Source organism: Dipodomys ordii, unplaced genomic scaffold (assembly GCF_000151885.1).
Source record: "Dipodomys ordii isolate 6190 unplaced genomic scaffold, Dord_2.0 Scaffold51, whole genome shotgun sequence".
Lineage (NCBI taxonomy): Eukaryota > Metazoa > Chordata > Mammalia > Rodentia > Heteromyidae > Dipodomys > Dipodomys ordii.
In genome coordinates, this window is record NW_012267267.1 from 5,901,644 (window position 1) to 5,926,987 (window position 25,344).

Consider the following 25,344-nt stretch of genomic DNA (forward strand, 5'->3'; position numbering starts at 1 on the left):
ATATATATATGTATGTATTTAACTAAGCAAATTTTCATTTAGTGATTTAAGCATTTATCTAAATCTAGTTTAGTATCTATTATACATCAATATGGTTCTAGGTTCTAGAGATTCAACAGAAAAATAGCTTAAAGTTCTTGTTTACTTGGAGCATACATTTCATAGATAAGAGCAGAAGTATATTGGCAAATTATAAAAGAATTGGCAAATTATAAAATAAATGATAAAAGCTCTGATAATAGCTAGACAGAAAAAATGCAGTCAGGCAATGTTGCTTAATAATGACAGTGTGGGAATTTGCAGAAAACAATGGGAAAAGATGACCTGTGAACAGTGATGAGGAAGCCTGTGAAGATCTGGGGAAAGAACATTTTTGGCAAAGGGAACAGTGAATGCAAAGGCCTTTGCTCTGTAGGGACACTTGCTTGGGCTCATGCAAATACATCAATAAATAACTATGGATTCTGCTTTATATACTTATAGTACGCAAAGATCATTAACAGGAGCTTAGTGTGATGAATGTCATAAGAATAGCATGCATTCCATTCTTTGCATTTGAGAATTAATTTCTAGTAGTAAGAGGTAGACTAAGTAGAACACAAGTACTGAACACAAAAGCTATGTGTGTAGGTGACAGAAATAGAGATAGAAATTCTTATATGTACATATGCATGGATATGTATGCATATTATATATGTATGTGCTAGAGTTTAGAATATATGTGTACTTATATATATTTGTATGTATATATATATATGGTATCATTGCAAAAAAGACAAATATCTACATCTACATCCCATTTATAGTTTTGTATTTTAGTCACTGGCCTTAGGAGAACGTTTCAAAGAGGGGAACATAGCTACTAAGAGTGAAGAGAATTACCTCCAGGCAAAATTCTCTTGTAATTGGTGATAACTGTGATAAAAACCACATTTTTAAAAAAATATGAAATTACTTTTTATAATTGTCTCATAGAACATCATGATATTTAGTCTTGCTGGGAGCCCTAAGTGTCATTTGATACATTACATAATTTTTAAATGTGATTTCATAAAGTTTGAAAAACAGCCTCTGGTCAAGATTTAATGTGACCCTAAGCAAACTACCAGTTCTGGGAAATACATCTTATTCTATTTCATAATATCCCAAAATACAACTGGAAGAATTGTAAAGAATTAAGAACCAAGAAAACCTTTTGCATATAATATTTCTTACTGGGAAGGGTGCAAGGAATGTGGGTACAAGGAATGAATTTACTTGGAGTGCAATGTGTAGAGATATAACAATGAAACATGAACCCCCTTATATAATTGACACAGTCAATGAAAAAGAAACATAAAATAAAAAATAAAAATTAGGAACACATCAAAAATAGCTTAAAATAAGACACGTTTCTTTTTTATGGCTAGAGAGTTTGAGCATTTCTTCATGTGTCTATTGGCCATTCTTCTTTCCTCTTCAAAGAAGTTTATCTGTAAGTCTTTAACCCACTTATTTATTAGGGAGTTGTTTCTTTGAGGATTTGTTGTTGGGGGATTTTTTTTGAGTTCCAGGTATATTTTAGATATGAGACCCTAACACTGAGGTTCCATCTCACCCCAGTTAGAATGGCTATAATCAAGAACTCTAACACCAACAGATGGTGGAGCAGATGTGGACAGAAGGGAACCTTACTGCATTGTTGGTGGGAGTGTAAACTTGTTCAACCACTTTGGAAAGTAATATGGAGGTTCCTCAAAAAACTCCACATAAAGCTCCCCTATGACCCAACAATCCCACTTTTGGACATTTACCCTAATGATCACAAACAAGACAATATTAAAGGTAACAGCACAACTATGTTTATTGCAGCATTATTGACCATAGCTAAGATATGGAACCAATCCAAATACCCCTCAGTAGATGAATGAATCAAGAAAATGTGGTATATATACACAATGGAATTCTATGCCTCCATCAGAAAGAATGACATTGCCCAATTTGTTAGGAAATGGAAAGACGTGGAAAAAGTTATAGTAAGTGAAGTAAGCCAGGCCCAAAGAAACACAGGTCCCATGGTTTCCCTTATTTGCAATAACTAGTATATGTCTGAGATAAGCAGAAACAGTCAGTCTAAGTTGATGTTAGGTGAAATGAACCCCAAGATAAGGACTCAAATGGTTTTTCTTTCTTGATATTGTTTCTAACATATTTATAAGGTGAATTTTGTTTCTTTGTATGTCCCTTCCCCATAGTATAACCCCTGTTTTCATTGTATTTGGTGTTGGTATGATTTGGGGAGCGGAAGGGAAAAAAACAAATGGTTTAAATAGGGATACAGTTGGGCCCATTGCAACAATTAGATGTACAAGATGTTATGTTGAAAAACGAACTTTACAACTTTGGTGAGGGGGGGAGGGTAAGGGGAGGGCAGGGATGGGAAGGGGAAACAAAGGAGGAGGCAACAATGCTTGATAAGAAATATACTCATTACCTTGCTCATGTAATTGTAACCCCTCTGTATGGTATTTTCACATTAAAAAACTTATTAATAAAAACAAAGCAAAACAAAAAAAGACATGTTCAGCAACAGAATAAAATCTTGACAACTTAGGCACCAATGTATTGCATTTGGACATATGTCTTAAGTTTTAATATGATGATGAACGAAGATCAGCCTCTTTGTTGTCTCTTTGCCTTCCTATAGTATAATGGCAACAACACTGATTTCTAAAGAAATAATTGTTTAAAAAACATGAAGATAATAAAAAGGAACTAGCTTGTTTCTTTTAAAAATAATTACTGTACTGAGAGGTTACAGGTACATGAGTAAGGTAATGAGTACACTTTCCATCAAGCATTGTTACCTCCTCCTTTGTTTTTCCCCTACCATCCCTTCCCTCCCCACCTCCACAACTCCTCCCTTTGCCCCCCCCCAAAGTTGTAAAGTTCATTTCAACATAGTGTATTGTACATCTGATTGTTACAATGGGTCAACTTCTATCCTTATTTCAGCATTTTGTTATTTCCCTTCCCTTCCCCAAATTAGAAAAATGTATATACAAGATGCAGGGCACCAGAATCAAATACAGTGAAAACAGGGGTTATGTCATGGGGGAAGAACATACAAAAACAACAAAAAATCACGTGGTACATTATAAATACATAAAAATAATAGCAAGAGATAAAATCACTTGTGTCCCTATCTTGGGGTTTATTTTGCTTAGCATCATCTTTTTTTCTTCTTCTTTGTTAATTGTGAAAATACCATATAGAGGAGTTACAATTACATGAGCAAGGTAATGAGTGCATTTCTTATCAAGCATTGTTGCCTCCTCCTTTGTTTCCCCTTACTATCCCTTCCAACCTCCCCCTGCCCCGCCCCACTCCCCATCTCCCCTGCCCCCCACTCTGCCAAAGTTGTAAAGTTCGTTTTTCGACATAATGTCTTCTCATTGTTGCAATGGGTCCACCTGTATCCCTATTTAAACCATTTGTTTTTTCCCTTCCCCTCCCAAATTATACCAACATCAAATACAGTGAAAACAGGGGTTATACCGTGGGGGAGGGACATACAAAGCAACAAAGAAATCATCTTATAAATATGTTAGCAACAATATCAAGAAAGAAAACCATGTGAGTCCTTATCTTGGGGCTCATTTTGCCTAACATCAACTTATCTGACTGTTTCTGCTTGTCTCAGACATATACTAGCTATTGTAAATAAGGGAAACCATGGGATCTACGTTTCTTTGAGCCTGGCTTACTTCATTTAATATAATTTTTTCCAAGTCTTTCCATTTCCTACAAATGGGCAATGTCATGCTTTCTGATAGAGGCATAGAATTCCATTGTGTATATATACCACATTTTCTTGATCCATTCATCTACTTAGGGTCATCTGGGTTGGTTCCATATCTTAGCTATGGTAAATAATGGCAATAAACATAGTTGTGCTGGTAGCTTTAGTATGGTCTTGTTTGTGATCATTTGGGTAAATGCCCAAAAGTGGGATTGTGGAGTCTTTTGAGGAATCTCCATATTGCTTTCCAAAGTGGTTGAACAAGTTTACAGTCCCACCAACAATGCAGTAGGGTTCCCTTCTGTCCACATCCCCTCCAGCATCTGTTGTTATTAGAGTTCTTGATTATAGCCATTCTAACTGCGGTGAGGTGGAATCTCAATGTTGTTTTGATTTGCTTTTCTTTTATGGCTAGGGAGGTTAAGCATTTCTTAATGTGTCTATTGGCCATCCTTCTTTCCTCTTCAGAGAAGTTTCTCTGTAAGTTTTTAGCCCACTTATTAATCAGGCAGTTGTTTCTTTGAAGATTTGTTGTTGGTGGATTTAATTTTTTGAGTTCTAAGTATATTGTGGATATGAGACCCTTGTCCGTTGTATGGCTAGTGAAGATCTTCTCCCAATCCATGGGCTTTCTATTGATCTTGCTGGCTATGTAGAAGCTCTGCAATTTCATGCAATCCAATTTGTCCAACCTTTCTTTGATTTGTTGTGTTTCTGGGTTTTTATATGGTGATATGTACATAGCTTTTGACCTTTTGCTTATCCTATATACTAGTTATTGCACATAAGGGAAACCATGGGACCTATGTTTCTTTGGGCCTGGCTTACTTCACTTAATATAAATTTTTCCAAGTCTTTGCATTTCCTAACAAATTGGGGCAATGCCATTCTTTCTGATGGAGGCATAAAATTTCATTATATGTATATATATATATGCATATATATATATATCACATTTTCTTGATCCATTCATCTACTGAGGGGCATTTGGGATGGTTTCATATCTTAGCTATGGTAAATAATGCTGCAATAAACATAGTTGTGCTGGTTGCTTTAGTATAGCGTTGTTTTAAGGATTATTCAGGCATATGGTGAAGTCTAGAAAGTATGGTGCATAATGTTCCAATTAATGTTCCTATCCCCTAAACACTGATTTGCTGTGTAGCTTACAGTTAATTATAACCATAATAGTCAAAATAAGAAACTATGGTAAAGATAAGATCACAAATTTAGTTACTGAAATAACCACTTAGATTTTGCCTTTGAGGCTGTTAATAATTTGAGGGAGTAATATGAATTATGAGTATGAGCTTTGCAGAGTGTGGTAATTATGAATAACTCTACATGTATTAATGGGTGTATTTTAAAATAATGTTAATGTCTTCAGTATTTAATTGGATTTCTGGAAAGTTATTCCATTATGTTCTTCTTTTGTGGCAATACATGTTGCATTAACTAAGGTTTTCTGAAACAAATCCTTTTGTCAAGGATTTGCTTCAAATCTGCAAACTCAAGCTTGTTGTTGGCAAGTTAGTGTGAAAACTATTTTGTGGTAGATAGGATTCTGTTAGTTGTCAAGTCACAAGTATAAAACAAAGATCCCTTTCATTCATTTATTGTAATTAAACCTGGTATGTTTAAAAGAAAAATAATGAATAGCTTTATTGGCAGCCCCAGTAACTGGCAGTTTTGCTCAAGAGTTTCTTTACTTATGCTTTTTAGGATAATGTTTCTTGTATAAAATATAAAAAGACGTTGCTTTCCAGGTAATTAAGACTTTTTTACAAGCTTATTTAAAGCCAGATTGATTAGTTATTACTATGATTTCTGATCTTCAAATTATTCTTAAGTCTCTTCAGGAACATTTTGTTTACTCTTGCTCCTTAACTAGTTTGAAACTTTTTTTAGGAAGGACACACACACACACACACACACACACACACACATCCCTTCAGTCTCTAATTTCTAACAAATACATACCTACTAACAGACATACATACTCACCCTCACCAACTCATACCAGCATTCAGTAAGTGCTAAATCTAACCATTTGCTTAGAATATTTCTAGAATATTTCAACCTCTGAAAAAATCTTAGATTGTTTTATTATCTTCCTGTTATCAAATTATAGTTCTATTTAAATTTAAATAAGGGCTATTTCTAACCAATAAGTCAAGCATATGAAAATATAGTAACATCCCATTTCCAGATAAGGAAAATGGGATTCCTGAAAATAATCAAACCTTGTCTTGTCCAACTTTCTGTCATATGAATGTCATCTTGTCAGTATATTGGAAATGAACTTTACAACTTTGGGCGGGGAGGGGGGAGGAGTGAGGGAGGTGAGTGAGGGCAAGGATAATGGGAGAACAGCAAGGAAAGGGGTAACAATGATCAACAAGAAAGGTGCTCATTACTTTACTCATGTAACTGTAACTCCTCTGTACAGCATCTTTACAATAAAAAATTTAAAAAATAAAATAAAACTGTTTAGGAAAGCAAAAATAAACAACAACAACAACAAAAAGATTGTTGTCTTGTGTGGGTCATATAAGTGCAAGAGATTTCATCAGAAGAGATACTATGCCTCTTTTTGCTATTGTATCATTGTGAAGTAACACAGTACAAAATTATAATAGTTTTACACCAAATATTTGTTGAGTGAATAAAAACCTTGAGACTCCAGAACATTGAATGTGAGTTACGGGTTCCTCATTGAATAGAAAAGATGAAGATAGAGAACTTTTGTTAGTTTAAACCCCAGAAAATCAACCTCAAGTTGATGGGCTGGCAGGAAATACTTGTGATTTTAGTACCATAGATTTTTAGTGAGCAACCTTGATTTGATGGTAGGACTTCCATAACTCTCTGTTAATGTAAGTGGAGAGGATCAGGTATATGGTGCACACCTATCATCCCAGTACTCCACAGCCTAAGGCAGAGGAATTGTGAATTTCAGACCAGCGTGGGCTACATATTGAGTTGGAAGTCAATCAGGTCAACATAGTCAGATCTTGTCAAAAAAAAAAAAAAGGAAGTGGAAGTCATAGGTTTTAAATTCCAAGTTGCTCTAGGTGGTCATTGTATTGTCATAGCATTTTCTGTCTTTGATCTGGGGAATCTCACTCCTAGCAGTACCAGGAACCATAGTCACCCCAGAGATATGGGAAAGATGAATAGCTCTTATCATGGTTCCAGCACAATGCCTTTGTCTTCTTACAAGTACTCAATTCATGGCAGCATTAAGGCATGGGACTTTAGCACAGCAGTTCAAGACTGGATTGAGTACTTATTCTGTGAGCTCTGATCCTTTCTCTGAGATCTTCTATAAGTTTAATAAAATCAAAACAATCATCATCTACAAGAAGGACCCCCGTTTTAACAACAGAAACAGGAACAGTTAGTCAACCCATGTATCATCCTGCGTCCTAATATATGTTTTTTTGTGTGTTTTAACATCAAAACACTTCCTAGTTTATTATAGTTTATATATGCCACACAGTGATAACACTTACTTTCAAAATATACTTTCAACCTTGAAAATTAGAAAAAGAAGAGAAAATAGGAAGTAAAACATAAAGAGAAAGAAGAGAAGAAGCCTTCCAGTCCATTTCTTGCCATTCCTGGTAAACATTATCTATGGGCATAAAGATCTATAGACATTTTCAGCAGATAAGTTTATTTACCTTTGCAGTCTCTTAAGCATTTGAAATCAGTGTTAGTTTCCAAATAACTTGTCAGAACTGCATAGTGGCAGATTGATGATTTTATTTCTTATTTGCTTTACCAGTTTATATATTTGAATTTCATTTTCTTTTTCTTCTTTTTCCCCCCTTTTTTCCATGGCTCCTACAGAATGTTAAAGATTATTTTGAATGTAGCTTGAGTAAATCCTACAGCTCTTCCAGTAATACACTGGGGATTGACCTCTGGAGAGGGAGAAGGTGTTGCTCAGGAAACTTACAGTTACCACCATTGTCCCAAAGGCAGAGTGAAAGGGCAAGGACTCCTGAGGGAGATGGCATTTCCAGGCCGACCACACTACCTTTGACAACGCTTCCAAGTATTGCTATAACAACTGTTAGCCAAGAGTGGTGAGTAGCCTTGAAATAAATGTCCATGCTAAAGTTCGTTTTGTAATGACTGCAGAATACAATTCCGTGACCAAAGAGGTGAAATAATGAAGATGCTGACATTTTGAGAATGTAGTTACCAAGATGAACCTTTTAAACAGTAGCAATATTTTCTATTTCTTGAGCTCATTTTATATAGAGTCCATTGAGGAGGGAATGAAATATATTTGCATTTGTGACCTGTTGTTCATTTAAAACAGAATTATACAGTGAGTGTTAATACTTCCTAATTTAGAAAAGCAAAATAGTTCCAAGTGCTTTGTGTAATATATATTATATTTTTGTTTTCATCTTATACTCTATACGTGTTCCTAGTATCTTTATATTATAATTCCATTTTATAAATCTTATTTTTAATTATCTATAAAAACGTTTATAAATCAAAAGAAGAATTAGAGGTGAGAGTCAAAAGAGCTATAAGAAATGCCTATTTTATAGTCTATATTTGTGAGGGTTTTTTTTGTTTTGTTTCTGTTTTGTTGGTCATGGGGCTTGAACTCTGGACCTGGGTGCTCTTCAGCTCAAGGTGAGTGCTCTACCACTTGAGCCACAGCACCAGTTCTGTTTTCTGGTGATGAACTGGAGATAAGAGTATCATGGACTTTCCTGCCCAGGCTGACTTTGAACTGTGATCCTCAGATCTCAGCCTCCTGAGTAGCTAGGATTACAGGCATGAGCCACCAGTGCCCAGCTGAGAGTTTATTTTTAGCCAGTGTTAAAATACTGATGAAGAATATGATATCAAGTCAGTGTGGTAGTGCACACTGAGCCCTCTTGAGGCTGAGGCAGAAGGATGTCAAGTTCTAGGACAGGTTACACCTTCTAGGCAGACTCCCTTAAAAATTTAAAGTAAATATAATTTTGTAACTGTGATTAACATTGTGCCACAACACTACTCAAAGCGGTGTTTAGCATGTATTTAATTATGAGTAGTTCCTCACTTTTTCTTTTCTTGTTCCTCACATAAATTTCAAATATTTTCCAAAAATACCTTGTTTGCCTAAGTTGGAAAATTATTGTTAAACTGAAAAACAATCTATAACTTACATAATTATAAATTGCAATAATGTGGTGTTTTTTTTTTTTTTAACTCTGGGCTTGGGCGCTGTCCCTGCATTCTTCAGCTCAAGGCAAGTACTCTACCATGTGAGCCACAGCACCACTTCCTTATTTAATGTTTTGGTTATACTTCATTTAACAAATTATCTCAGTGTTTTTTTTTGTTGTTTGTTTTTTTTGGTCGGTCGTGGCGCTTGAACTCTGGGCTTGGGCGCTGTCCTTGTTCTCTTCAGCTCAAGGTGAGCGCTCTACCTCTTGAGCCACAGCGCCACTTCCTAATGTGGTGCTTTTTAAATCCCGTTTTGTTTAAATCATTTATTAAGGAGGATTGAATATAGTGAATTATTGTGTGACCATCACTATAATAAATTATGTAAAGTCTGTGCCTTTGATGGTGTGCTGTGTGGCCTTGGCACATGCTTAGCTGCATAGTGCTTACAAGCAAGCCCTGGGTGCTCTTTCAGATAATACCAGACATCTTCAGTCTGTGTTTATTTAATATTGTGAGAATCTAATTATGAAAACTCTGGATATCACTGCTAACAGCAGGAAGCACATCAAACAGCCTGAGTATGGCAAAGCAGCACAGTAAACTATTACAGGGAGAATGCATTAATACCATATAGCTCTGCTTCCCCTCTTGTTTTGCTGAGTGAGTATGGCAACCATCCTAGCCAATTATTGAGAACTAAAGTGGGCAGATTGCTCCCATCGAGCTTACTTGGTCAAGTAGCTGGCATGATTAATCTTGTTCTGTTGCTGCATAATTGTAGATTTGGAGTCTTAGAGACTTCCAGATTTCTATTTTCAGCAGTTTGGTACTGGTACAGTTGAAGCGGTTGTTAAAATATTAAAATGCATTCCTGAACTTTCCAACTACCCCTTCCTTCAAAGCCCTCATTTCCCCAAATTAAGCCATGGCAAGGTGTGTTGTTGGTAAGTGTTGTTAATGTCATTGTTTTTTCATGTTATTTGAATACCTAAAACATAGTGTACTTTCAAGTGTAAGTTCATGTCACTGAAGGACATTTTAGGATTTGTGGAATTGTCTCTCCCTTAGGAGGATCAAGTCTAGACTCTGATGCTTACAACTATCTTGTTTACTTCCCTTTGTTGAATGTTTTTTATCCATACAGTAAATGTGATAATTATACATAGGCCATTGAAGTTACTCAGTATGAGGTTCTGTGCTTATGTAAGACTATCATCAGAGGTTACCTTCCCTATTCTTAATCAGTAGGCAATAAATTCTTTGGAAAATTACAAATCATGTCATTTTAAGGATCAGTAGCTTCATGCTGGTGTCTATATTTTTGTATGAATTGCAGCATTTAGTCATTACCCAGAAAGATCATATTGTATATCTAGCTAACATCCCATGTTACTAATTCATTCATATCATGCTTATTTTAGTTAACTATATACTTTTAAAGGTGTTGAAACCTTAGCTCTAGTTTTATTTCGAAGTATTACAACTAAAATCTTTTGTATACATCCCTGTAAAATGCTTCCATTGGGATATGGGTGGTGGAAAACAACTGTGATTACTGTAGCGGAATCTGTTCCAAAGATTATTTGATTCAAGTGGATGGGTCCTAGCTGTCTTTATTGTACCAACTTGATGGAAAGGCAGCCTCAGTTGTGTATAAGAACAAATCACAGTTAACAAATAACAAAAATATTGTGTCTCTTTCAGTGAGTTCGCTATACAATGTCAGTTAGGGAATATTTTCAGTCTTGGAAGTTGTATGGTATGTCATAATTATTCAGCACTGCTGCAGTATGGTGAAAATAGCCATAGATAAATTGTCTATGAGTGAGCCTAGTTGTGTTCAAATAAAACTTGTTTACAAAAACAGGGACTGGTTTTGTTCTTCACTCCTAAACATGTTAGGACAGAACTTTTTATTTTTATAATTGCTTTGAGTGTTACCAAGGACAGAAACTGACCTTGGGTCCCTGACTTGTGTGTTAAAATTCATGTCAAAAATGGGACTAGGTATGCTAGATCAAGTTATCAAAGCCAATGAAAGGATTTGAGTGACTACTAATGAAAAGTATTGGCTTGTTGTAGATGAAGGGTAGAGTACATTGATGAGGAGGGATGCCTGTCATTACAGGAGAAAGGTATGGAATGTAAGGATACAGATTTTATTTATCATGGGGAAAGAAAGCATTAGGACATTACATGACCTCCATCACCATCCCCCTTAATACCCAAATGAACTAACAATGAAAACAATAAGGCCTACTTTTCTGGATTTGGGTGAGAAGTAAAGAAAATGTTTATGATGCACGTAGCACATGAACTAGTACTTCCTGACTACTTGGATGCTATTCTTTTTGCCATTTTACTGTCCTCTGTAGATGGAGTAGCAGACTGGAGGTTCAAGGGAACTTCACTGCCTGAATTCTCAGAACTAATGTTGAAAGTAGAAGTCAGATGGGGATAAGATGTTGCCTTTATTACTGACAATAATACTGATGCTGGAATTTGTAATTTATGTCACACCAGAACTAGGCTCCTAACACTGAGTCTCTGTGGTCAGTCTGATGTTCACATAGTAATAGGAGGTGTTAGAGTTAGGCAAGTTTTCCTCCATCCCTATACACACATGAAGAGAAACCTATTCCTATAAAATGTAAAGGCCAGGAAGATCTGGAGAAATCCTACTCTTGGGAAAGAGCTAAAGAGAAGGCCTGCATTGTTCATGGCTAGTTTATCCTTCTTCAAGAACCAAGTACACTTAAATTGCCCCTTCTCTTTGACAAGAGAGGAAAGATGAAGAAGAAGCTGCTACTCCTGACCCTTGGAAGAGACATCAAATTGTGGCAGAATCATACTCATCCTTAAAATTCCAGAGTTTAATGTCATACCAGGAGCACAGGAATTCTTTATGGGGAGACCCTGGGAATGTTCCAGGACAGTCTTACTGCCACCTTGTGAAGTTTTTCCTCACAATATCAACCACAGTCCTTTTGAATCCTCAAAGAAAGTAAAAGCTGAAATCAAAGTTTCTTGTCCTTCCCTGTACACTAAAGTACAAAGAAATTAAAGCTTCAAATTTTTCCTCCATCTTCTTAATTTACTAATTTTATTATTGGATTCTTAAGGCTTCGTGTAGAGTGTAGGTTTCCTCTACAGCTGAGCCTCTGCCATCTTTTGCAGAATAGCCTATAGTTCCTCTATTCACATGTAAATCTCATGTAAATCACATGTAAAGTCCATGGGAGACTTTACTTTTTAAATACAGGACATTTTTGATTTGTCAAACTTATCAAAGCAATATATGGCAATCAAATTTTAAAAAGCTAATTCTGAACCTTGAAAATCTATAGCTAGGCTATAGTATTAATCTTTCTATAAGATGTAGAGCCCTTTAACTCCTCCATTCCTTCTCTTTTTATAATTTAATTTCATGTATTATAATTCTATCTATCTATCTATCTATCTACCTTCTATCATTTTGTATATGTCCTCTATAATACATTAGCATTAGTGTTTTTATTCGGCTTTTGGTTTGAAACTTTTTGGATATTTACCAGTATTTTTGTTTTCAGTTCTTTCTAAAGTTCTCTTGAAAAGGAAAAGACCTAGAACAATCCTTATAATAAATACTGAGGAACAAAGAGAAGCAGAAAGGGAGGAAAGGCGATACAAAGTCTGAAGACAAACATACTTGATTCAAGACTAATTATATAAGACTGAGAAGGTGGCTCAGTGGTAGAGTGCTTGCCTTGCATGAATGAGGCCCTGGGTTTGATTCCTCAGCACCACATAAGCAGAAAAAGCCAGAAGTGGCACTGTGGCTCAAGTGGTAGAGCGCTAGCCTTGAGCTGAAGAGCTGAGGGACAGTGCCCAGGTCCAGAGGTGAGGCCCCATGACCAACAAAAAAAAGACTAATTATATAAAGAGAACATGTTTTCTCTCATATATGGTGATTACACCTAAAATATTTGTAAACACACACAAGGTCATATGCATATAATCCTGATCAAAACTGACTAAAGGGTAGTATAAGTAGGAGTGAGATTCTGTGGTATAACCCCTTTTGAACAATTCAAGGCAATTCAACAATATGAATACCAGGAGCTAATGTGTTTGACTGAAATGGGATAGTTCAGGACTAAAAGTAGAAGGAAGATGCATGAAATGAGGAATGGTGGATGAATACAATCACAATACTTAATATAACCCTGAAACTTGTTTAAAACATAGAACTCTGAAAAGACAGGTGGGGACAGGATACATGAAAGGGTGGGAATAATGGAAGAGGTGATTCTGATTCACATACATTATACATGTAGGTTAATGTGCTAAACAGAAACCCCTTTTGCAACTTTGAAGACGGTAATCAAAAAGATTAATGATAAAGTCACAATAATCAAGATATAATTAAATTGGCAAAAATGGAATAAAATCACCCCAAATTTCCTCACAAAATATATCCAACTGGTTATTGACCAAAACAACTCCCCAAACCCAAAGATCCAATAACAAAGATAATTTATTGGAGAAAGTGTTGGGTTTTTGGCAAATGATGGTGGAACAAGTTAATCTAAACAGAAACCCTTATATTTTTCATAAAAAGTAGCTCAAAAATGGTCATAGATTGACATAATCACAAGGTGCAAACCTATAAAGCTTCTTGCAGAGAGCAGGAAAATCTTGGTTGACCTTTATCTTGGCATAGAGATTTTAGACATAACACCAAAAGCACAGTTGTGGGAAAACATAAAAGATAAACCAGACTTGATGACAATTCAGAATTTATGTCCTGTAGAAGATAATGTTAAGAGAATGAAATGAAAAACCATAGATTTGGTAAAAATATTTTCAGAACCTATCTGATAATGGACTTATAGCCAAGAAAAGGAGAAGAAACATAGAAACACTTAACAATAAGAAAACAATGTCAGTTTCTGGTGGCTCACGATTGTAATCCTAGCTACTCGTTTTCAACATAGTGTCTTGTACATCTCATTGTTACAATGAGTCAATCTGTAACCCTATTTAAGCATTTTGTTTTTTCTCTTCCTCTCCCCAAATTAGAAAAATGTATATACAATATGCAGGGCACTGGAATTAAATGTAGTGAAAACAGGGGTTATACCATGGGGGAGGAACATACCAAAGAAACAAAAAAAATCACATAGCACATTATAAATATGTTGAAAAATAGCAAGAAACAAAAAAAGAGTCTGAGATCTGAGGGTCATAGTTTTAAGCCATCCTGGGCAGAAAAGTCCATGAGACTCTTATCTCTAATAAACTATTTAGAAAAAGCTGGAAGTAACCCTGTGGCTCAAGTAGTAGAGCATTAGTCTTGAGTAAAAGAAGCTCAGGGACAGCACCTAGGCCCTGAGCTCAAGCTCCAGGACTGGCAAGAGAGAGAGAGTGAGAGAGAGAGAGAGAGAGAGAGAGAGAGACAGAAAGAGACAGAGAGAGTGAGAGACAGAGAGACAGAGAGAAAAAGAGAGACAGAGACACACAGAGACAGAGACACACAGAGACACAGAGACACATAAAGACACACAGAGAGAGACAGAGATGAGAGACAACAATCAACTCAATTAGAAAATAGGCAGATGATGTCAACAGACACTTTCCCCAAAAATGACAGATGGCAAGCAAACATTTGCAAATATGGTCAATATCATTTGCCATCGAGAATTACAAATCAAAACAATTATAGATACTACAGCACATTAATTGAAAATGGGTAATATTCAGAGAATTAATAATATTTTCCTATATTTTAGTGCTTTTTTACATATTGGATGTTATTGTAAATGTAAATATGTTGGCTCACACCTATGATACTAGCTACTCAGGAGGGTGAGTTATCACAGTTCAAAGCCAGCAAGGGAAAAATGTGAGATTCCATATCAACCAAAAAAAAAGCTTGCTATGTTGTTGTGTGCCTGTCATTCCTATTTGGGAATGATAGGCTATTTGGGAATCATAAGCAGTACAATGTAGGGCACAACATCCTGGAAATGAGCTTGAGACCTGATTCAAAAAATAACTAGAAACAGAAATGCTTTAGTTATAGCTTAAGTGTTAGATGGTCAGCCTTAGCAAGCATAAAGTTCCAAGCTCAAACTAATTATTGCAACAAAGCAAAACAAAAAGTGCTAACAGGGAATAGAAGAACATTTTAAAATATACATCCATTATAGTTGAGAAATAGCAATAAAATTTGCTTCATTATATTTTTGTCTGTCCCGGCTTACCAAAATCTTGTTCGGCAAGATCTCTATCACTTGAGCCATGGTCATTCTCTCTGCCTCTTTCCCTCTCTCTTCCTCTTTTTTCCTCCCTCGCTTCCTCCCTACCTTCCTCTCTCCCTCCTTCCCTCTATCTCATCTCTCTCTTTTCTCTCTCCCTCTCTTCTCTCCCTCTCTTTCTGTTTCTCTGTTTCTGTTTCTCTGTTTCTCTCTCTCTCTCTGTTTTTGGCTTTAGTTATTTTTTAGAAAAGGTCTGAATGTTTTGCCCATGCTTAATTGAACTGCAATCCTTCTTCATGCAGCCTGTGTGTACCTGGGATCAAGAGATGGAGAGGTCTCATTAACGTTTTGTCAAGGTTGGCTTTGAACTTGATCCTCCCACTTATGGATGTGAGGCCAAGTGTCTGGCTCTAAAAGGCCTTTCACAGGATTATTGCTGGTGAAAGCAGAGTGAGAGCTGAAGCTGATTAGGACTTAAAAAAGTAGCAAGGAAAGTTTTCCAATGTGGAGACTTGGCCACATCAATCTTGAAGAGAAGGAACCGTTTGTTGAGGAGGAGTAGTTGATGGGCAGTAGTTGATGAAGTCTGAATTAAATGATGCACAGGGGAAAAGTTGAACTTTAGATAGGATCAAATACATCTTTTAAAATGCATGCATCCAATAGAGGAAAAAAATGATTAAACTGGAAAAAAAGGAAGAAAAATCAGGATAGGAAAGTTACATTTTCAAAGGTAGAGCGCAGTAGTTATAAAATATGAGGTGTCCCACAATGTCCTCAAGTTGTAACTGTTTGCTGGACAGTGGGAAAGGAAGGGGGAAAGGATTGGGAGGGGAGTGGGGCTGAGGTGGGAGATTTGAGGATCTGGGGGAGGACCTGAAATTGTGTGTCTCTAACAAGTTCCTAGGTGATATCTGTAGTATATACTTAGGAACCTCATTTTGGGGACTATTGGTTTAGATTTTCTCATAGGCTAGTGAGGTAATATGTCTGCCTCCTTCCTTTCAGCTATAGGAAAGAATGGTCCAGATCACTGAAGTGTTTTAGTTGCTAGGGTTTTGCTTGGAAAGACTTTTTTTATTTTTATTTTTGCTGATCTGTGGTAGGATTGAAACCCCAGTTATATAACTGCTAAAGTTGGGAGGATGTTCAGGTCTTAATGATAAAACAGGGCTAAGGTCAGCCACATCTTCAGGCGAGTAGGAAAAGGCAAAGGAACAAGAAGGCAGGGAATTTAGTTTCAAGGTTTTCCTGAAGAACAGTTCTGATTTGCCTCTTATTGCACCCACAAAGCAAATATAAATCTTAAGTTCCTCTCCTGCTCAAGGTGCCTGAAGACTGTGCTTTGCTTCTCTAAGTATTTCAGCTGTGAACGGATTGGGCATCTATTAACTTAGGTGTAATGTACTTAGTGTTTGCTGCCCCAACTTCCACCTCCACTGGGCAGTCACACTGTTGCCTGCTGCTGCCTGGCAGGCTGCAGTCCGCTTCCAGTGTTCTCATTACCACTCCCAGGAAACCTGGTCCTCTGGGAAGGGGGCTGTGAATTTCAGATTATTTCTTCCCTGCTCTGTTACAATTTAATAAAAAATATTTCATACTTTCATGCTGCCTTTCCGCTAGAGATCCTAAAGCGCTGTTTGCAAGATCAAAAGAACCCGTAGTCTCTGTGTGCAAAAGCCAGTGATTCAACAACAAGCTGGTGTGAAGAGAGGAAATTGATGACACACGTAGCTGTTCAGCTCTTACCAGTCTTTGACTCCCACTGAAATCTTCTGGCTACAGAAAGCATATTTGTGATTTATGCACCAAGTGTTGCAATTGATAACTCAGCAACTCTGAAAGTCCCCTTTCAAATCCTAAGCTCCAATGTATAAAATAACTGAATGATGCATATTTAAAATCTCACATCATCTCCTCTGCTAATAACATTCTGTTATCAGCACAGGTATCTATAAAATGTACCTATTATTGATTCTGGCTTATATGATTATAATAATTAGTGTAATGCTTTATAGGTAATATTCTCATTATAATCCATGAGAGTATATAATGTATAATTTCCATTCCCATCTTATTGAAGCTTAAATCCATCATGACCTTGTTAGGTGGACATTATTCCTTCAGGTAAAGCAAAAATACAAACAAAAGTATCTATAGTTAAAAATATGATACTTGAGGTAAAGAATTTCACAATTAGAGAAAGGCCCCATTTGTGTATGTGTGTGTGTGTGTGTGTGTGTGTGTGTGTGTGTGTGTGTGTGTTTGATGACTAATAGATTTCAACTCCTACCTTTCTTTTTTCTCCTTTGCCTCAGATCTATAAAGAATAAGAAAATTTGTGGATGTGGGAGGGAAGGGATGGTACGGGGAAAACAAAGGAGGAGGCAACAATGCTCAATAGGAAATGTACTCATTACCTTGCTCATGTAACTGTAACCCCTCTGTACAGCATTTTTACATTAGAAAACATACAAAAAAAAAAGAATAAGAAAATGAAGCACTCCCCCTGTTGGTGCTGGTGGCGAAGTTCAAACTATGCAAACCCTTCCCTCTCTAAGAACTCTCACCCAGGCCCCAGGTCCTTAACCTGTCTTCAATCTCACCCCCCCACCCCCATTCATTGGCTTATTTCATGTTAAACAAAACCTGATAATTTCATCTTAGAGAACACATGGATGGTAAACTTTATTTCTATTGTTCCTAGGGAATATTCATTCTGATTTTGGAAGTTCCTGGCCAGGTGGCTGCCCAGCTTTAGAAGGGCCTGCTATGTGTTCATAGAAACAAATTTCTTAGTTTCATATAGGATAATGATACTTCATCCTGTCAGATGTGTAGTCATGTTATAGTTGTCTCCAGGCTAAGAACTGAAAGCAGAACAAAACATGGCCCCTGCTCTTCCCTGTTATGGCTCTAACCTAATGGATTCAGTATGAACTGAATCTATACAGCTTAATGTAGCACTATTCACAGTAAGCAGTAGCTTTACTTTGCATGCAAGGAGGAGAGTTATAGGCACATAAAACAGTATAAAAGAATGTCATACAAGGCATGTATGAGCTACTGTGAGAATGCAGAAGGGGGAATTAAGGAATGAAGCAATAAGTATACAAAGCCATGAAAAAGATAGCATATTGAAGAAGCTATATTTAGCTTTCCTAAGTTGGAAAACAGGGTGAATATGGCGAGGTGTAATTGGAAATGGCCTTGAAGGCTCTGCTGGAAAATTGGATTTTATCCTGAGGATACTAGACCTTTATAAGGGCTATACAGAATGAAATGAAAGAATGTTTTTATTTAGTTCATTCTGATGGCAGCCTGGATGATAGGCTGAGGGAATAGAGATAGAAAGATGGTTTAGAACAATGCATCATTAAGGCCAAGCAAGCAGTGATAGTGACTAAATTAGGACCAGGGTAGGGAGATGATCAGAGGAAATCTAATGAGCCAGGCACTATGCTTGGAGCTGGGAGACAATATTGAAAGAGGACAGAGAAATTCCCCGTATCCATGAAGTTTATGTTCCAATGGGCTGTAGGGTAGAGCCCCATCCACTCTTTCCTTCTCCAACTGTAAGAGAACTCCAGAGGTGAGGCTCAGCCTTTTTATTGTTTCCTCTTAGTTTTGCTAGAACCTAGGAGACTAGATTGTGGCCATATGAGGCCCAGGGAATGACATAGTAGCCTTCTCCTCCCCGTTTCTGTTTTTCTGCTGGTTGGAATGGGCATTCAGTGGTGAGATGTCTGTGTTATGTGGTCAAGGCAACAGCACAGGCCTAATGGATCACCAAGCCTGAAGGCCCTGAGCTTGTGATACGTCCACCAGGCCAGATTAGATTTTAATGTGAAATAAATAAAAACCTATATTGTTCTGGGTTTCTCTCTGTCAGAGAAACTTAGCCTGTATTATAGATGATATTTTTACCTGATGAAGATGCTTAGGTTATGAACCCTATAAAGACACTTAAAAGTATAAATTATATAAATACAGGTATTTACCTAAGTATAAACAGAAGCCGTTCAACTTAATATGCTGTTATTCAAAATAAGCAGTTGCTTTAAATTGCATGCAAGGAAGAGGGTTATTGGCTGTTCAAGCATATTCGCAGTGGTAGCTCTCCTTAGACCAGAAAGAGCCGCCGGAAATGATATTATTTTATCATGTTATCTAACGTAATTGTGAATCCTACATCTAGTAACTGATTATGGCAAGTCCATTCATTGAGGTGTAAGCTGATCACAGAATAATTACAACTTACAAGAATACTGTTGACCGAAGGAATGTGATAAGGAAATAAGCAGGGTGAATTTAAGTTGAGGAAAGGAAATGTTTCTTTACATATAGTAGTTCTGGAATTTCTCAAAGATGGGATACTATTAGATTAACACTAAAGTGATAAAAGGCAACTATTCTATGCCAAATAAGAGGCAGGCGAGAAGCTTTAGACACAAAGGAAATATAAATATAAAAACCCTGAGGTGGAAAAACATAGTAGAAAGGAGGCCAGTGGCTCTGGAGTAAGAAGGAGGAAGGAAGTTGTGATTGTAGAGCCAAGAGTAAGGACATCACCAAATTACTTAAGTAATATGGGAAAGGATTTTTTTTTGTCTTGTTTTTAAGTTCAGTGGAGAAAGCAACTTTAGTGAAATGTCCTTATACAAAATGATTTCTATCCAGGTGCCTATGGCTCTTGCTTGTAAACCTATTTGGGAGGCTAAAAATAGGAGGATCACAACTTAAGGTCAATCTCAATAGAAATGCTGAGAAACTGTCTCAATAGAAGAAATTGAACAAGACAGCATAGAGAATGGTCCAGATGCACACCAGTAGCAGGAAGCAAGACCCTATCCCCAAAATAGTGCTAAAAGGGGCTGGAGTCATGGCTCATCTGGAGATTGTTTACCTAGTAAATGTCAGGTCCTGAGTTCAAACCTCACTGCTCTTAATTATATTTTACAATTTTATTGTCAAGGTGATGTACATAGGGGTTACATAGTAAGGTAGTGAGTACATATCTTGGTGAACTTGTTTGTTTTGTATGCATAATGTTTATTGGGTATCAGACATTGTAAAACCATCATATCAGTGAATTAGTTTATCCATCACCTCAAATATTTATTATTTCGTTGTGCTGATAAATCACTTATAATAATCTTTTTTGCTATTTGGAAATACAAAAGTTTAAAATTAACTATAGTCAACATGCTTTTGCAGTTATTTGCTAGGATGTATTATTCCTCTCCATCTGTAACTCTGTGGCCTTGAGTAATGTCTCCCCTTTCTGTGTCATCATTCCCCCAGTCCTGGCCCCTACTAACCAACCTTTTACTCTCCACTTCCATGAGTTTAACCTTTTAGACTCACAGGTAAGTAAATTCACACAGCATTTGTTTCTCAGTGCTAGGGTATTTCACTTAGCCTAAGCCTTGTAGATTCATTCGGGTTATTGCAAATGTTAGGGTTTCCTGATTTTATAAGGGCATATAGTCTATGTGTTGTATGTGTGTATGACATTAAAAAAAATCCAGTCATCTGTTGATGGACATTAGAGTTGCTTCTATCTCTTGGCTATTGTGAATGACACTGCAGTGAATATGGGAACAGAATCATCAGTGTTGAGGAATTTTATCATAACAGCAATGAGAAGCCATTGCAAGGTTATAGATTAGAATGTGATATAATTTGACTTAAAAATAATGTTTGGGGTATAGGCAGGATGAATTTCAGGGGCAAAAGTAGAAGCAGATTACAGCAAGAAGGTGATATGAAACAGATGGGGGTGGAGAGAAGTAAAATTATTTAGCTGAGTTTCAGAAGTTGAGAGGGTTTGCTACTTACTAAGTGTTGACTACTGGGAAAAGAAATCACCAAAGAACTACCGTGCTTTTTGTTCAGATAGCTGGGCTGGTAGTGGTACCATTTGTTGACAATGAAGGCACCTAGGAAAATAATTCTGAAAGTAAAAAACAAACGATACACAAGTATAATGGTACCAGTGAGTTGTAGACACACAGTTATGTGAGTCTAAACTTCAGAGAAGAGGGAGAAATTGGATAAGTGACCATAATAAATGTGGTACTTTAAAACACATTTACAAAGTATTGAAAATGAAATAGAGAGAACAATTTAATAGGCATCATCTATTGATGTGCCCCATCAAATGTTGACTTTCATAATTCATACTTCTTTTGGTTTGTATGCTGGTCCTGAATGCTGTCCCTGGACATTTTTGCTTAAGGCTAACACTCTACCACTTGAAACACACTCCACTTCCACCTTTTTTTTTTGCTTGTTAATGGACATAAAAGGCTCACATACTTCCCTTCCTGTACTGCATTCAAACATGATCCTTAGATATCAGCCTTCTGAATAGCTAGGATTACATGTGTGAGCCATTAGTACCCAGCTAAATTCATACATTTTTAAACTGTGATGTCAGGATAAGGCTAAAGTAGTGAGGGCACGATTGAGGATGTGGAAGAGATAGTGGCTTGGGTGCATCTTAGTTCTCATCCACTTCCAAATCTGCCTCTTTTGTGAGTAGACTGCTTCTGAATCTTAGGATCTGTCAGTTCTGTCAAACAGTATCAGCGGGAATTTCTCTTCGTTATGAATTGGAGAGCTTGGAGGCTGGCACTGAAGAGTCACAGGATGATTAGAATGCTGGGACGCTGGGTCTGTGCATTCCTCAGAGACACAGTCTTCCACAAATCCATGTCTGTATTAATGTACCTTACATTCTTTTGTGCATTCTTAAACACCAAGGAACAACCTAATGGACAGGCTAGAGACTTCCTACCTCTTAGATTGTGAGAGCATGAAAAGGCCAAAACAAAATCAAAGACTTTTCTTCTGATGCCTTGACATGGTACCAATAAACTGCTCACTTGGGCACTACTGAATGTTAAGAGCAGAGTGTTGTAAGACACTTACAGAATCCCATTATCTGTGAGCAGCCCATGGAATATCGATGATATTGCTGAGGGTGTTAAATTGTGAGAGAAATGAAGAGGAAGGTAGAAAAAGAGAATATGTATCTTTTTAAAAATTATTTATTTATTTATTTTATTAATAACTTTTTAATTGTGAAAATACTGCACAGAGGGGTTACAATTACATGGGCAAGATAATGAGTACATTTCTTATCAAGCATTGTTGCCTCCTCCTTTGTTTCCCCTTCCCATCCCTGCCCTCCCAGCTCCCCCACTACCCCCTCACCGCCCCCCCGCCACCAAAGTTGTAAAGTTTATTTTTCAACATAACACCTTGTACATCTCATTGTTGCAATGGGTCCACCTGTATCCCTATTTAAACATTTTGAAATATAATTACTTGAAGACACTGTCTTAAAGCAAAAATACAATGTATGTAAGGGGATTCCAGTACAGGACAAAAATGATGTCTAGATGAAGCAGAATTAAAGCTTCATAATACTATGAACAGCGCATACATAAACACATCACTCACACAAAGACAAGCTAATGTTCTGGAAGGTCATGCAGGGGAACTATCTCTAATGGAGAGAGAGAGAGAGAGCGCACACCCTACTGGGAGGCTCAATCAATAAGCCTTAGCAATACTGTTCTGGGAGAGGACAATGAAATAGAAGCTAGCCAATAATCAAATGAATGTCAATCAAACATTTCCCAGAGCTTGAGGAAGTCCTAGTTTGCAGACTGAAAATGGTTCTAACTCCATGCAAATTTACTAAGAACAGACTCATACTAAACACATCCTAGCAGAGTATCTGAATTTCAAATATACAAATATATACACATACGTGTATACAAATTTACATTTTCAGTAGAATAGTGCAATTTATTAACAAGAAGAAAAATTACAAAATAGGAGTTGACTATTAATCTTTTTTTGTCTGTATGTATGAATGCCAGTCCTAAGGCTTGAGCTCAGGGCCTGGTACGATCCCTAAGCTTTTGTTCTTTATGCTAGTACTCTACTACTTGAGTCAGAACTCCACTTTCAGCTTTTGACTATTCATCTTTAACATAAGAAACTAAGTAAAAGATAGGTATCATCTATAGTTTACTAAGGGATAAAGAGTACAGCCCATTAACCCTGTACTTAGCACATTGTCATTGACAGCTGTATTAAAACAATGGAAGCCATTAATTTTAAGGACTTGCCATGGAGAATTTATTCTGGAAATATCCAAGTGTGTTCTATCTAATAACATGCATACTTAAATATAGAGAACATTTCCCAGCTGCAAAATGGCCATGTGAGAAGGACTTGGCTTGCTGTTTCTAGCTTTGATAGTGAAGAAAATGGCCTTAAGCCAAGGAAGGAGGGTGGTATTTAATGATTCAGAAAGTCAAGGAACAGATTCTCCAGAGCCACTAGGAAAGAAGGCAGGCTCCTATACACAGTTTTAGTCCAGTGGGACCTGAAATGAATTTCTGACCTACAGGACAGTGATCCAGCAAAACTTGGTGGTTAAAAGCCATAAATTGGTCATAATAAGCTGTGAGAAGAATAGAAACTAGTAACAACTCATCTTGACAAACAAGTTTTTTGTAACACTAGAATGATTCTTAGCATTTATCTGTATGCCCAGTCTGAGAGAAGTTCTTAATAAAGAACAGGCAATTCTAGATAGTAATTTAAAAACCATGATTAGAAATAAATACCCTCCTCCCCAAATAAAGAGAAATGGACATTGTAATATATAGACTTTAAATTAAGAAGGCAAATGTTCATGCAATTGTTTCTAACAATATTTATAAGATGATTTCTATGTTGCTTTGTATGTCTCTCCCCTACGGTATAACCCCTGCTTTCACTGTATTTGATGTTGGTATAATTTGTGGAGGGGAAGGGCAAAAACTAAGGATACAGGTGGACCCATTGCAACAATGAGATGTACAAGTCGTTATGTTGAAAAACGAACTTTACAACTTTGGTGGGGGTGGGGGGAGGATCAGGTGTGTGAAAGTGGGGGGAGAATGGGAAGGGATGGGAAGGGAAAACAAAGAGGAGGCAACAATGCTTGATAAGAAATGAACTCATTATCTTGCCCATGTAATTGTGACTCCTCTGCATGGTATTTTCACAATAAAAAAAAACAACACACAATTTTTTGGATAACCAGAAAAAAAGAAGGCAATTATGGACTATTGGGGAATACATAAGGAATAAATAAGAAATGTGAAATAAAAGGGCATGAAGAAATAACTCATAATAATCTGATAATAAATATGGTGAATCTTTCAGCACAGGCAAGGAATTGGGAATGCATATAAACGCCTTTCAAAGCTCTCTTCTGAATAGTTTGGGAAAGGGGTCTTCCAAGGATAAAATATAAAAAGTCCAACCACGTTTGGAGGGCAAAAAACATTATGGTAAATGATATATTTCAAATCATGTTGTCATGGAATATTGAGAATTTGATTTGATTACAAGCACTGGAAAAGGTAAAGCCATTATTAATGGAACATAAAAATAGAGCAGTCTTTCCAAATTAAAGTAGGGAGAAATAAATATAGATTTAATCAAATCAGAAGAAAAGAAAGGAAGATGATTTTCTCAAAGACTTTCTAGAATGTGCAAGGTCATTTGAAAGAGCAAGAGAAGACAATGGGGAATGAATGTCCCTGGCAGTATAGGGATTAAGGACATCAGTGTCAGCAAACTAAAGGAAATTCCATTTTCCATGCTGTGGAAAAGCCAAGTAAAATGAGGGCAGGAGCTAGAATTTGAGTCGGGCAATATGAAGACTTTAGGCTGTATATGAATCTAGTTTCAGCTCTGGGTCAGGTGTTTCTCATTTTGGATACTTCGTTCTGGGCACATTCACTGGGAAATGGCCTTTGGTATTTCAAGGGCTTCTTCTCCAGTGGTGGGCATGACCATACATGTTACAATTTCCACCCTGTGCCCACTCCTGTAGATCCCTCTGCATGGGTCTTACTCGCAGCTTCTCAGTCCAGTCTTCCAATTTTGCTCACTCCAAGACCCTAAGCAGTCAATCTTTAGTCCACACATCCCAATTTCAGGCCACTTTTCTTCTTCTAATGACTACTTATCAGGGGTACTCTGAAATGCCCCGACAATTTATTTCTTGTTCTATTTATATTTTGATTTGCTTCATCTATGAACTATGAGCTTTTTCTTCCTTCA

At 36.9% G+C, this 25,344-nt stretch overlaps 1 protein-coding gene across 1 annotated transcript in view; it reads left to right on the plus strand.

Annotated features, from left to right (window-relative positions):
- The window catches only part of Pde4b (phosphodiesterase 4B, cAMP-specific), a 430,380-nt gene that overhangs the window by 3,721 nt on the left and 401,315 nt on the right, over positions 1-25,344 (plus strand). Inside the window, exon 2 of the mRNA XM_013020617.1 lies at positions 7,637-7,875. Coding sequence (XP_012876071.1) covers positions 7,637-7,875 — 239 coding nt within the window. The remainder of the gene's footprint in view (positions 1-7,636; positions 7,876-25,344) is intronic.